The following is a 14,656-nucleotide window of genomic DNA, read 5'->3' as shown; positions in this document are numbered from 1 at the left end:
CACCTGCCATTCTGCTACTGCTCTAACGGGCCTGGAGTCCCACCAGGCCCCCTTCCTGCTGCTGCAGGTGGGAAAGCACAGACCCTCGGTGAAGGAGCTTCCTTCTCTCTTCGTGCCGTTTAGAGCTCTGAGGGGACAACCTCATCCCCTCTCCTGCACATTCCAAGGGAACGGAGAACTAGAGACAGGACTCAGACAAGGATCACAGCGCTGGCCTTGCAGCTGGCAAGGAATGTAGCTGATGTGCAAAGTAAGACAGGCCTTCCTGAAACCATCCACCTCCCAGATCCAAACTTCCCGACAGCTCAGCCAGGAGAACCTTTATTGCTTCCCACCTGGTGGAGAGGGAAGGGTCCCAGAGCCCCAGGGAGAGCTGTTACATGCATATGAAACTTGACTCTGAGTCAGGCTTGGGAGAGATGCCAGGTAAGTCCCTCCTCTTCCCCCAAAGGAGGAGCCCATCAGAGGCACATGGAAGCTTCCCCTGCCTAGGACCGTCTCCAAAAGAGCCCAAGATCTGGTCCCGCTTGGTCACACTGCTATTATCACCTGTGTCCTCTCCAGCATCCCTTAGTCCACCAATAGAGAAATGAAGACACAGGGAACCGGATAAGCGCACCGATGGGTCTGGGACGATTGGTAGAAATGGGCGGAGTGTGCGTGGCAGTCACTCGGAAGGGTCGCTGGGGCACCAGGAGCTCCTCCTGTGAAGAGGGGCCCCCAGGCGGCCGGCTGCGGGTGTCAGGGTCTAACCGTGGCCAGGTAAGAGGCAGGGGCTCCACAGCGCACCCCTCACTTGCGCTGAGCAGCAGGACGGCAGCACAGTACTAAGACACGAAGGAACAGTATTTAAGGCACGCAAATCTTTATTTCAAAAAGATTAATGACAGGAACATTTAGAAAATCTGATGCCGCCACAGCATGAAGCCCTCAAGCAAACTGAGGAAAACAGGGACTTGATCAATGTGAGCATTGAAAGAACATACTAGATCCCAGAAGGAATTCCAGACAGACCCAAAGGGTGGCATTAGAAATAGGAACATCCCAAGATGCCAAACAGAAAAACAAATCACTGCCATGAAAGAAAGCCTTAAAAAAAAGTAAAAGCCCCCGTGATAAGGCCGAGGCACCCGGGTAAGAGCGCTCTGAGTGATGGCAAACCAGGAGGGGAAGTAACGGAAATACCGCTCAGGTGGTCCTGAAGAAATAAAAAGAACAAACGGAACAGAAACAACAGCAAAGCATTTCTTTTTAGATGTTTAAGTCTTCAAATGGGAAGGAGTGAAGACTTAAAGATCCTTGTAACTTAGAAGGACCACATCCTGAGGGATGGGATGGAGGGGTCCGAAGGCTGGGAAAACTCTCTTCCTGGATTATGCAGAGAATTCCTTAAAGCTCAATTGAAGGGGGTGTGTTTGCCTTGCAAGGGAAATGCAAATGTTAGCGGGGCTGCAGGTAAGCACCCGCCACCCCCACCCTGACCCTGACGGGTCCAGGCACTGGACTCCCTTGGAGAGCTCCTTGGAGAGCGCTGATGCTTGGTCTCCTCCCAAAGGTCAGATTTAACTGGACTCGGGTGCAGCCTGGTCATCCTTCCGCGAGATCCCGAGAGCCTCTCTGCTGCGGAGGCAGTGGGGGGTGCTGGTGGTCCCCACGGGCCTCACAACCACAGCTCCTTCTTGAGGAACACTTCACCTCGGGTTTCATATCTCAGGTTCCGCCAGTTCAGGACATTAGGGCTCAAGGCCCCGGTGGTGTAGAGGGTGTGAATCTGCCTTGGCGACAGCACAAAGTCCCACATGTTCACGTCCTCGATGTCGCCCACCAAGGACTGGTTCTTATCAAAGCCCCCACCGAACGAGTCCTGCTCCTGCCCGAGGACGATGCTGGCTCCTGACCCCACGGTGTACCCCCTCCTCAGACTCGCCCTCACCATGGGCTTGCCGTCCACCCAGAGCTCTGTGAGCCCCGTGATGGACTCCCAGGTGACGCAGAAGTGCTGAGGCGTGTAGAAAGTCTCAGGAAACTTGATGAAGGCGTCAGATCCGCCCACGGATACGCTGAACAAGCCGGGCCTCTCCTTGAAGAGGAGGATCTCATTGCTTTGTGACTTGGTGGCGTAAGAGAAGAGGCTGTACGGGCGCGTCAAGTCCGTATAGACCTGCAGGCACACGGTGAAAGCCTTCATCGGCTTCTGTAACTGAGGAAACAGGGTCACGTAGGAATTCTCTGATTCTTTGGGGAACACAAAGGCATTTCTGTCCAGGTCTGTAGGACGGGAAGCAGAGAGAGAAAGAGCCACTGGTTGGTTGTGTTAAAACACACACGCACATGCACAAGATTCAGATGAGAGCTTAAAGATCCAAGTGGCTTTATTCACCCCGTCACTAAGGGGGCAGCTCCCTGCCTGGAGCTCAGAGGAGCCCTGCAGTAGAAGGGCCGGGGCACAGCACGTCTCTGGCAAAGGGCCGTCACCTTCCAGCGGCGGGAGCAAGGGTTCTTCTCGGGTGGATGACGTCACCAGCGCCGAGCAGGCCTTCCCGGGCCTTCCCCGCCTTCCCAGACTGACCGGGTAAAGGGCACAGGGGCGGGCACCGCAGTCACATTTGGTATTAAGTCTGGGTTCCCCATGTGGGGCTTAGCTCGAGTGAGCCCCCTAGGGCCACCGGTCTCTTAGTAACAGCTTGTCAGGCCAGGAGGCCGGCCTCTCTCACTCTGTATGCAGAGAATGGATTTTTTTTCTTATGAATCTCTTTTTAATTTAAATTTTTTAATAAATTTATTTTTTATTGGTGTTCAATTTGTCAACATACAGAATAACACCCAGTGCTCATCCTGTCAAGTGCCCACCTCAGAATGGATTTAGAAGCGGGAGGCTGCCCCTGCCCTGTATAGGCCGGTCCCCCTGGCTTTGCACCCTCGAGCCCAGAGACAAGAACTCTTCGACCGTCTGGAGCAGCACTTACCTATCTGGAGAAAAGCACCAGGGAGGTTCATGAGGACCAGGAGACAAGGCCACAGCTTCTCCATGTCTCCTCCCTGCGTCACTGTGCGCAGAATCTGGGTTATCGTCCCGGAAAGAGGGTCAGCAGCTGAGATGCCCATCCCGGGTCCGCTTTACCTTGACCTTTTATGTGTCTCCATCTGGGTGGCTCTACCGATGGGTAAATGATTTCCCAAAATTGCCCCTTGGAGCCATGAATCAAAGCCCGAAAAGCAAATAAACTAAGATAAATCACAAAATGAGAGATCAATGCAGGTTATTTATTAGAGACTCCGTGGTGCCTGCTGGGGCTCCAGCAGCTCTGTGTGCCAGGGCTTGGCTAATTAAAAGTCACATCCTGGAAATCCATTCTGGGGAAATGCTCTAAAAGATCAGGGGTGGTTGGGGAGGGGGTGGAAGAGGCCTTATTCATAAAGACAACCACGGCATTACTTAGGATAGTGAAGTTAGAACACTGGGGCATGTTGGAGTAGATTGTACGTATCTGCACCCCTGAGTAGAGTGGAGAGCCATTCACAACACTGGTTGTGGATTTTATGCCACAACATGTAAAAATGCTAAGGATAATGTAAGAGAAAAGATAACATAAATTTGTTTATGCACTATTTTTTAAAATATTTTATTTATTCATTCATGAGAGACACAGAGAGAGAGAGAGAGGCAGAGACACAGGCATAGGGAGAAGCAGGCTCCATGCAGGGAGCCCAACGCGGGACTCGTTCCTGGGACCCCGGGGTCACACCCTGAGCCGAAGGCAGATCTCAACCACTGAGCCCCCCAGGGGGCTCCCTATCCACTATTTTTTTTAAAGAAGTCACTTGTTTAGAAAACAAAACAAAACAAAAAAATCTATAAGGGGTACCCCCAAACAATAAATATTCTTATTATAGTAATGAAATTATGGGGGACTTTTTCCCTCGTTGACAACATTTACATGTAGTTACGTGACTTGTAAGATGAAGTGTGTGCGTGCGTGTGCATTTAATTAGGAAGCAAGGGAACCAGTAGTCCTTAGAGCTCCAAAAGCTGCTATTTCCTTTTATCGACAGGACGCGGAGCCTGACTGCTGCTATTCAGCTTTACTCGCAGAGCGCCTAGAACAGAGAGCAAGACCAGTTCGACATCCTGATTCTGTACTTGGCAATACGCACATTTCTCTATGAAACATTATAATCTCATGTGAAGAGAGTCTTGAGCTTATTCATTGTGGTCTCATCATTTCCCATTTTCCATGAATGGGAAAAATTGATCATAAAGCTTATTTCTCAATCGACTGGAAGAACCAGCTACCATGTGGGGAGCGTATTCCAGACGCACAAGGCAATGGGACTATTACAAATGGTTAGTACCTTTCTGAAAAAGTACGAGGTTTTTTTTTTGTTTTTTTTTTGTTTTGTTTTGTTTTTAATGACATGCAGTTAAATTTGCTTTCAAATGACCCTCCCTTGAAACTTATTGCATCTTATTTTTAAAATATAATACCGGCTTAACGTGACTACTTCAAAAGCTTTTCTTATTCCAACCATTTGCCCAGTTAAAGATAGATGCATAATTTGAACAGAAAAATATATGTAACAGATAGAAGGTCGGGACACGAACAGAAGGGGTGTTTTTGCTGTGCTCCAACTGCCTTCTCGTTAGCACGGGGCTCCCCGGATGAGCCCAAAGAATGCAGGTTCCGGGGGCATGCGTGGACTCCGTGGAAATATTATGAACTTCAAGGGGCCCAGCACGTGGTCTGAAAGATCCGCAGCGGATGCCCTGGGCCAGGCTTGCCACTGACAACGGGCGACATGGGGAGAGCGGAGATGGGGGAGTGAGGGTGGACACAATGGGGAAGAGGGAAAAGCAAGGACAAGGGACACCAAAGGCCCCTGCAGCGGAGCGTTTGACAGTTGGCTCCGGGTTTGAAGAACCTGCCCAGATGGCGTGGTGACAGCCTGGGGGTCTGAGCATGGCTGTGAGCCTCGTCGGGTGACAGGGGGGTGATGGGGCAGCCAGGCCACGCCGGTGACCCTTAGCCCGGCCCGGGCATCTGCCCCCCTGGCCCCTCCAGCTCACACTGTTCCATAGGATCCCTGAAGGGCCTCAGGCCGCCCTACGGCAGCCCAGGTACCACCGCGGGGACAGAGAATGTTCTAAGAGCACAGGATGCCAGTTCCCGCAGCGCAAGTCATCGAGCAACTACAGCCCGGGGCGGGGGGGGGGCGGTGTGGAGGGCCGGCACCTGGGCTCACCCAGGAGCAGCGGGACACCAGGCCCCGGCCTGACGGGGTGGCCCTTCCCCCAGAGGCCACTGGAAACCGCCGTCACAGGAGGGCGACAGGAGGCCAGGGATGCGTGGGACCCAAAGGGCCCTGCGTGGGTCCGGGACACTGGCTGTCTCCTTGAAGCTCGGGGACCTGGCACACATTGCAGGCCCTGAAGCAGCCTGAAGGGCCCGGGCACCAGGCGGCAGGAGCGGCCAGGCCATCCCAAGGGCAGCATCGCCTCCCCCGCTCCCTCACCCGGGGTGCTCCCCAGGACGTGAATGCGGCCCCAGCACCCCGGGCAGCACAGGGGTCCAAGTGGCCGGGCGGCCGAAGAACAGGTGTCACGAGCAAACTGTGCCCGGTGTTTGGCTGGTGCCGGGGCAGAGCAGGCCTCTCCCGCGCTTGCGGCAGCCAAGGGACAGTCAGGGAGGCCATGGGAACCCGGAGCGGGGAGCCCGGTGCGTGGCGGCCGGGGATACCTGCCCCCGGGGCCCAGCGCCCAGCGAAGCTCTGCTGCCTGGGGCGGCTCACAAGCCCAGCTCTGGGCCGGTGACTTCAGGGCGTCACCCCGGGGTCCCGGGATCGAGTTCCACATCGGGCTCCCTGCATGGAGCCTGCTTCTCCCTCCACCTGTGTCTCTGCCTCTCTCTATGTGTGTCTCTCATGAATAAATAAATAAAATCTTTTTCAAAAATAAAATAAATTAAAAAATTTTTAAAAGACCACCTGCCTTTAAGCTTATTGGGAGCCAGTCATATCCCCCAAATAAGATATCTGAGCTGCCAAGAAGACACTAAAGCTATGGTTCTAAGAACATACTGGGCAACTGAGCTGGTAAATCGCAGATTCCTGGGCTCTAACTCTGGAGCATCTAATCTAGTCAGTTAGAGTCAAAGAAATCCAGCCTCCGAGCCTAGACGCCGGTCATCCAGGGTAAAGCTCTTCAGAAATCAAAGCAACACTTCTGGGATTCTGTGGATCAGAAATCTATATGGGGGAAGCTTGGCTTGGGAGGTCTTGCTGTCACTGCTGTTACTGTTGATGTTGTCGTGATCTGGAGTCATTGGCTGTGTTTGTCCACCTTTGCGCGTCAAACCTGGCGGTAAAGAAAACCGTGGGGGGAAACATCTCAGACCTAGCTAGCATCCTACCTGCTGGGTCCCCTGGGACTCCAAATCCATTTCCATCAGGCCCCAGCCCCACTTCGAGGCAGCCGGCAGTCCCTCCTCCGGGTCCCGGCTAGACCTTGGCGATGGCTCATCCACTCATGTGGCGGGAGGCCGTGCGAGGCTTGTCACCATGAACAATGGTCCACGATTTCTGCCCAACACAGGGAGACTTTTTTTTGGTACCTGGTATGACATCATCATGTTGCATCACACGCTAAGGGGCTCACCCTTGGGTCAGGCCTGGCCCCGACTCTTGTCCTATAAGTAGTAGCCTCCAGCATCTCCCTACGATTTTACATCTACCATCTCTGACATATACGATTGGTCTACCCCCTCTTCTCTGGCCCGGGAAGGTGCTGCAGCATCTTTTCAGGTGTGGGGCTACCGCTCCTGAGGGACTTAAGCTCCTTCTCATGGATGGAACTATACAAATCTGTTCTCCTCATCCCAACCCTTTTGAAAGAAAAAAAATGTTTGTTGTCTACTAGGTGTGTGCCCCTTGTATAGTTTACCTCCTCTTGCTCATGGAAGGCCCTCTATGGTAGTTTTATTGTGGGATTTAGGTATCATTTGGCCCTATGTCCTTCTAGCTTCAGCCTTAATGCCTGATTCCACTTCTGGATGCATGACCCCTACTATAAAGGAAAACCACCGCTGACAATGTGGCTTTATTAACATCAGCGCAAAGTGGCCTCAGTGGACAATTAATCTTACTCTCCACTTACTGTGAAATAAGAATTGCTTAGAATCAACTCACCCAAACTAAAATCACCCTTTTTGGCAGATGTCACCCGACATTTAATTGGATTATGTCTGACAACTCTATACAGTCCAAATGTGTCAGTTACCTTGGGATATATTTTCTACCAAAATTACCTGGAAGTGCCTACCAGTGAGCTAAATTTTTTAAATTTAAACATTCCAGGAAAGCTTTATTGAGATTTTTTAATGTTCACTAAATGCAAATACCAGCTGTAAAAATTTTCCTGGCTAAAATTATTAGGGCCAGAGGCTGTCCACCAAACTATGTGTAGTAAAGTAACAGTAATTGAATTCTGGGGAAAATATTAGCGCAGCCCACGTCCCCGGGGAGTTGGCATGGTCTTCTATAATTAAGACATATCTCCTGACTGGATTCTTAACTAGAAAAAAAGTGTCAACCCTCTCTTCTGCTTAGCTGAATGTCAGGGTATATGGATCTGCCCTAATTGGACAACAGAGAATATTTGCACTCACATTTTTGACTGAAAATATATCCTTAACTTGTATGCTTCCAAATAGTTATCAAAAGTCAATTAGGGGAATCAATATTCATAAATAATTACCAGAAAGATTTGCTGTTCATCCTCCTAATATCCTGAACCTAATCTTTTGCAAAACCCTCAATTGCTGCTACCTCAGACCAGTTCCCCCAAACTGTACTTAAAGATATATATTGCAGCTGTGTTCGGGGATATACGGCAAGACAGCCTAATGACAACGACAGCAGATAACTGCTTTTGAGAGCTTACATGCCAGACGCTGCAATAAGTGCTCTCTATGCATGATTTTGTTTGATTCTTAGGGCAACCCTTTGAGCTACTTACTAATGAATAGGCCACCCCCAAATACACCACTTTGACATATTATATTGAAATAAAGTCACTTAGGAAATAGCCAGTGCAGGAAGGATAGTCCAACCCTCTTCTGTCCCTCTGAAAGCAGGAAATAAATCTCCCATGTGAAAGGTACCCTCCCTGCACCAGGAAAGTAGAAGGCATCCTTGTCACCAAAGCCAGAAAATTTAGGGCCAAAAAAGGTATATAAACAAGCCTTGTTACTGCCTAACTGGTTCACTGCCCAAAGTCCAAATGCCTTCGTCTCATCAATTCTTCACAAATGTTTTGTTTCCTTGGCTAACAGGCATAAAAGATGCCTGCTAATGGTCACTTCTTGGAGTCTCATGTTTTTATAGGATCCTATTTTATAAAACTAAATTTGTTTTCCTCTTGTTAATCTGTTTTATGTCAATTTAATTGTTAGACCAGCCAAAGAACCTAGAAGGGAAGAAGGAAAAAATTTCTCCTCTCCCGCAGTTTGAGGGCCCATCATGGCTGCCTGGCACTCTCGCTCTGGGGCCACGCAGCTGAGAGATCCTGGGGCCCCAGAAGAAGCTGGCAGAAGGGAAGAATTCTAACCCACGTCAGTCTCCTGAGTCTCTGCCTGCAGGGTCTCCTGGGAGCAAGAGTGGAGAGAGTCCTTTTCTAAATTTAGATTAGCAGGAGGCAATTTTTGTATGAACTAATTCCTTGGTCATAGCAACTATGGTGAAGATTTTTTGGGAGATGAGAACTCCCAAAAGAACTCCCCTTTGCTATGGACCTCTTTCCTCCCAGAGATGGTCATTGTTATCCCTTTTCTCTGTCTTGTGTGCCCTTTGTGATAAGGGGGGACGCCCTGGGGCAGAACACAGGCAGAGGTCCTGGAAGCCAGCCCCACAGACTGGTGAGTTCATGTCTCCCACAGGACTGGTGTCTGTTTAGACAAATGTTGCTGTGGGTCCCCTGTTGAAACCACATGAGGTTCGCCTCTCATCTTGTTCTATGTCCCTGGAGCTCGGCTTTGTGACTAGTGAGGCTATGCTCTCTGGTGTCCAGCAGCCAGAAGGTGCTCCTGCCAGTGTGCATCTAGCAGCATCGTCTGTCCAACCATGCCAGCCGAGGGCTGGTGGTCACAGGGCTCCCATCCATGAGGGGCCTTTGTCCTCTCAATCTTCATGGTCTTGTTAGTGCTGGAAAGGTCTCAGTTTAGTAGCAACTGCCTGGTGTCACAGATCAGCAAGCCTGTGGCTGGTGACATCTCATGTTCTCAGGAGAAACTGGAGACATCATTTTCACCACACAGTTCCTACTGCAATGGCAACAAAGGCTTTTGTTTTCTTAGGCTCAGTCTGAGAATCATCAGCTTTCTGGATCTTGTGAGGGCTGTATCTTTTGTACCCTTATTTGGTGCATCTTTCTCTTTTCTTTTTTCTTCCTTTTTTTTTTTTTTTTTTTTTTTTTGTGCATGACTTTTGCATCCTTGATTAAGCCATTAAGGCTAACTGGTTTGAGCCATTATTAAGGTTAATATAAGATCCTGGCCAAAGAATCCTTTGAATTGGAAAACTTCTATAGTTGAAAAACAAAATTCAGAAATCCATCAATGGCCAAAGAATCCTTTGAATTGGAAAACTTCTATAGTTGAAAAACAAAATTCAGAAAGTTCTCATCCTAAACAACTGTCTTATTTCTACTTATGGAAAGACCAAATTAAAAAGTAGATATAAATGAGAATAACGGTTAGTTTTAGGAACTCCCCTAACAGGATAAAAGAACAGAAAGTAGACTTAGAACAAAAATTAAAGCCCACATCTGACATTGATTCCTCTTCTTAAAATCCGGCCTCATCTCCTCAGCAGATTTCTGTAACTCCCCAAACTCTTCCATTTTCCCCAGGAAATCCCTTAAACACCCAGCCACCTATTTTAGCTTCCTTTTCGCTATAAGATTTACAGAGAGCACTCAGCCTACTCTCCAGGCTCAGGGTACACAGGTTACTCTTGTAAATGCTGAAACCCACAAAGTGAATTCCTCAGAGGCACCTGAGACCAAGAGTAAGGCTCACTTTTTACTGGGTCCCATAATCAAGCTCTTCCAGCTTCAGACCTTTCCATGCAACATCCTTTGTGGATACTTCCTGGACCCCACCCTCCGCCCCATCCCCTCCACTACCACAAGGAATTCATGTCCCCTGGGTAGCCGCAGCTCTTCTAAGTTATAATGCCCTTTTTTCTTCTACTTTCAGGAGACCCTGACAAATTTAGGAAGAAATTAGAAAGATTAGTGGCCATTCACTGTGCCTCTCATGAGGACCTTGATTTTCTCCCACCCATGATTGTAGTTTGGTTAACAGGCAAGCCAAAGGGCCCTCGGGGACAAGCCCATCCCACAGGGGAAAGAGGTGGCCAGACTTTCCTCCTACAAATGATCAAGAAGTGGATCAACTGGAGGCCAATGTTCAGGGCTGATAGAAGCAATAGTAGAGTCTTCTTCGCAGTGAATTTGTGTAAGGCTGACTTGCACTCTCAGAAAGAAGGAGAACATCCAAAGGCCTTTGCTGAATGCTTTATACAGACCTCTCAAAGGCATACTGCATTATGCCCTGAAGCTCCAGAGTATAGAAATATTTTAATTTCCACCTTAGTAGGAAATTTTCTCCTTGATATAAAAAGACAAATTCAAAACACTGTGGTTGGATGGATTAATCCACCTCTAAGCAGTATAGTGGAAGCAGTGATCCAATTCTCTGAAGATGGTTTGCAGGAATGCAAGACAGAAAGGGAGTTAAAACTAACAATTCTTGATCTGTCACTTAAATCTCTGGAGAGGCAAAAGCGTTATTCTGAGAGCTCCTCGGAGTCCACATAGACCCCTTCCTACTTGCCTTCAGACATTTGCAGATCTTGCCAAAAAAAAAAAAAAATCTAAATAATGGAAGTCAATTGTCCTGCATTTCAGAAAAGTAAGAAAAAATGTAAATAGTAATTACCCTAGACTTCTGATAATAGACAAATATCCTTCAAAGTGCCTAGGAGAAAATTCACATTCTTTCTCTGTCCCTTCAAAATGTAAATCTCGCCCTGTCTTTAAAATGTGAACACCCCAGGAGACAGCTAAAACACAGCACAATCACCTGAGACCAAAGGTGGGTAGCTCTTTAAAATACAAACTGCTGTAGAGATTCCCCTGTCCAAAGTCTAGCCCACAGCCCTCATCAGATCACCTGTCAAGGACAAATACAAATCTTAAATGTCTGCTCCACAAGCATTAGTAAAAAGCTTTAGTAGCCATTTGGGCAGATAATCTTAACTTGGTCTGACAGATACAATTTGAATTCAGCTGTTATTTATAAATTAGTGACTTTCATGTTACTGTACCTTATTCGTGGCTAGAATTTACTAATTAAAGCTAGAAGATCTCTGTGTCTGACTGTATGTTTATGTACATCTGTGTGTGTACATGAACATAAAGATGGTATTTTCTCCTCCCTCCAGAGGGTATTGTCAAAATCAATTTGTAAAAGAGCTCTATTTAATTGGCTTTAAAATAAGTCTTTATGAATTAAGAGTTCCTAAGACTCAGAAATATAGACACAGACACATATGTTCTTCAAGCTTATGTGCTCTGGGATCATCTAACTAAACAGCTAGTTTACATTTGTTGGTTTAATTAAAATATACACATCTTCAGAGTTATTAAAAAAAAAAAGAGCCATCACGTTTAATCTAATGCTGACATACAGCGTTTATTCCACCTGCTTTTACTGGTCAAATACATTCACGGCATCTCTCAGAAAATTGGTCAGCTGGGAAAAGAGCTTGGAATCATGGCTAAGTGTCTCGTGACGTGTGCGTTCAGAGTCTAAACATACCTGTTGCATGCAAATAACCTAGATATATGTAAGTAGGATAAAAGTTTATAAATGGGTTTTTCAGCAATAATTATGTTTCCCAAGTCTTTTGGGTAGCCTGAAACCTTAGAGTTTTACCAAGATAAGTTAAATATCTAGGTCATTTCCAGACCTGATAAAATACTGAAACACTGATTACTGGACATAGGCTTATCTACTTCTGGCCTTGTATTACATAGGAAACAAAGGTATTTGGGTCTGTTAGTAACCATGGCCAAATGTGCCTTGTTGAAAGGTTGTGCTGTGAAAGAGCACATGTTTCTAGAAATTATGAAATGTATTCATAAATTTGCCCATCTAAAGAACGGTGATATGACAGTTCACAAATGCTTACATCTTAGTTTTTACTAGACATTAAGGGTTCTCAGGGTTGAAGAATTCTCTCTCTCTTTTTTTTTTTTAAGATTTATTTATTTGAAAAAGAGAGGGAGCAGAGGGAAGGGCAGAGGGAGAGAGAATCCGTAGCAGACTGAGCACAGAGCCCAGCATGGGGCTCGACGCAGGGCTCAATCCCACCACCCTGAGATAAAGACCTGAGCCAAAACCAAGAATCCGACGACACTCAACCAACTGAGCTATTCAGGTGCCCCTTCGGTTAAAGAATTCAAATTAACAGGTGTAGTTACAACTGTTAGAAATAATAAGGGAAGCAACTCTGTATGCAAGCAAAGTGGGATGGGTTTTAGGGTACAAAAGGCTTGAGGTACAGAGATACATTTTTTGTTAAGGAAAAAAAAAAGTTAAATTTGTCCTGAAGTAAAATTGGTTATTTCAGAATGAGAAGGAAAATAATGGAGGACAAACTAACAGTATATTTGGAGAGAGAGAGAGAGAATTTTACCACATGTAGTCAAGCGGGCTAAAAATTGAATTTTTATAGGGTTTTTAAAACCTATCAACAGGTTGTTTATGTAATGTTGTTTCATCTGCTAAAAGGACACTGTTTTTGGACTATTGGTCTGTACTTGGAAAGAAGTGACAAGAGGGTTTTTTCGTTTTTTGTTTTTACCTTTTAAGCAATCTGCCTAGAAAGCAAATATTTTGTTTCACTAAAGTCATTTCCTGTATTTCATGTTGTCTTTATCAAGTGTTTGATGACTTAACTGAATCTTAATATCAGAGCTGAGTTTTTCTGAATGCCGTGTAACCTTCCGTATTTGCCTTTCAAATAGTCTTTGGTTAAATAGATAATTAAATATCGTTCCGTAATTATCTGTGATTCTATTCAGTCAAGTGTCCAAACCTTTTGGTTTTTTTTTAGCGAACTTCCCCAAATCAAATTATAAGTGAAGTTTTCAGACCTGGAAATAATTTTCCAGAAGGTCTCTGAAACATCTCAAAAGATTTATCCTAAAAAAGAAAAAAAAAAAGATTTATGCTCTCTCCTTATAAAAGAAGCATTAAACTAATTTAGCTTATTTGATGTTAAATTACATGGGAAGTGTGGCACATAAGTGATGTGAAACCTTCTTAGTTTGTATATGTGGGGATATAGGTTATTAATATAAGTGGTTCCAGAATCTATATAAAATTCTTGAAATCCTAAGATATTCTAGTACAACGTTATCAGTCATAATTCCAGTTATTATCTTACAAGGTTGTGTGTCACTGAAACAATCAATGATGAATTTTCAACAAATCTTTAATCATGCTCATTTTTAAGTCTTTTTATCATTTACAGAAGTTATTGTTTAATTCTGATGTTTTTTGCAAAAGTCGTCTTCAGAGAGATTCACAGAAAGGACCCTCACAAGAACAGTTTTCTGGTAACTTTCAGATCACTCCATTGACGTGGGTAAGAATTTATAGAACTCTAACAGAGAAACCGAGGGCTTGGTACGACTTTAACAAAAAACAAAAAACAAAAAAAAATCAGGATCTGTAGGAATTAATTACATGGGACTAAATGAGCGGATAAGTATGATCATAATCTTTATGATTTTAAATTTTGGAACATTGTTGGTTCTTTTACATCTGTGTCTCCAGATTTAAGAAAGCCTTTTTTTTTTCTTAAACTATCAGCAGTTTGCCAACATACACCTATGTGAATAAAGATGAAACATTCATCTTTTTCTCCCTCCCTGATCCCTCAAGAATTTGGAAACGCTTGGTGCATATTCTTATTTTCACGGCAATATACTTGTGTATGTGAGTTCAATAAGAATCTGCTCTCCTTGAGACGGGACACAATTGGGAACGTTGGTTGTATAACAAGGCTTTGACTGGAAGGTCACGCTTGAGAATAATCTGCAGAGAGTCAGACATGACCAGACAGCTTTAAGGGACTAGGTTGACTTTATGAAATCAATAAAACCCCTTGGAGAAGCAGCCTGCTACCCTGCCCACAGGGTTCCCAGCAGCCTCAGCAGGTGTGTAAGGAAGGTCACCTAGGGGCAAGCTTGGGACCCTCAAGAAGAGAGGGATTTACCCACGGGTAGAGGTAGTGCAGAAGCTGCTGGCAAGCCCTTGGCCTGGCTCCCTAATAAAGACCACATCTCTGCATAATTAAAGAACAATTCTTAGTAACACATAAGGATCTTGATGAGAAGTCTGAGCAGCTTGCCTAAGGGCCGTTAGTGCACGCGGCCGATGGTTTGTAGGCTTCAATACCCGCTGTGCATCCCCCGCGTGCCCCACCCGTGAACCGCAAGTGCTCATAAAGAAGCTGCCACGGTATGTCTCCCTGTGTTAGAAACCTTTCCTGATAATTAAAGCTACTGGGGAGAGATTTTAAATTTTGA

At 46.1% G+C, this 14,656-nt stretch overlaps 1 protein-coding gene across 1 annotated transcript; it reads right to left on the bottom strand.

Moving 5' to 3' along the window:
- Positions 1–848: 848 nt before the first annotated feature.
- CRP (C-reactive protein) lies at positions 849–3,136 on the bottom strand. The gene is made up of 2 exons (XM_025986294.2): positions 2,967–3,136; positions 849–2,268 (listed from the first exon to the last, which is right to left on the bottom strand). The coding sequence occupies exons 1-2, from the start codon at positions 3,103–3,105 to the stop codon at positions 1,661–1,663; spliced, it is 747 nt and encodes a 248-aa protein (XP_025842079.1). The 5' UTR covers positions 3,106–3,136; the 3' UTR covers positions 849–1,660.
- Positions 3,137–14,656: the final 11,520 nt, after the last annotated feature.

This window comes from Vulpes vulpes, chromosome 5 (genome assembly GCF_048418805.1).
Source record: "Vulpes vulpes isolate BD-2025 chromosome 5, VulVul3, whole genome shotgun sequence".
Taxonomy (NCBI): Eukaryota; Metazoa; Chordata; class Mammalia; order Carnivora; family Canidae; genus Vulpes; species Vulpes vulpes.
Note: the sequence above shows the minus strand (reverse complement) of the source record. Positions and strands in the feature narration are given on the sequence as shown.

Bases quoted from the DNA above. Each gene is read 5' to 3' on its own strand.
- CRP (XM_025986294.2), bottom strand. From the start codon at position 3,105: ATGGGCATCTCAGCTGCTGACCCTCTTTCCGGGACGATAACCCAGATT. The intron at 2,269-2,966 runs GTAAGTGCTGCT...CCCGTCCTACAG, and splicing joins TGGTGCTTTTCTCCAGATAG to ACCTGGACAGAAATGCCTTT.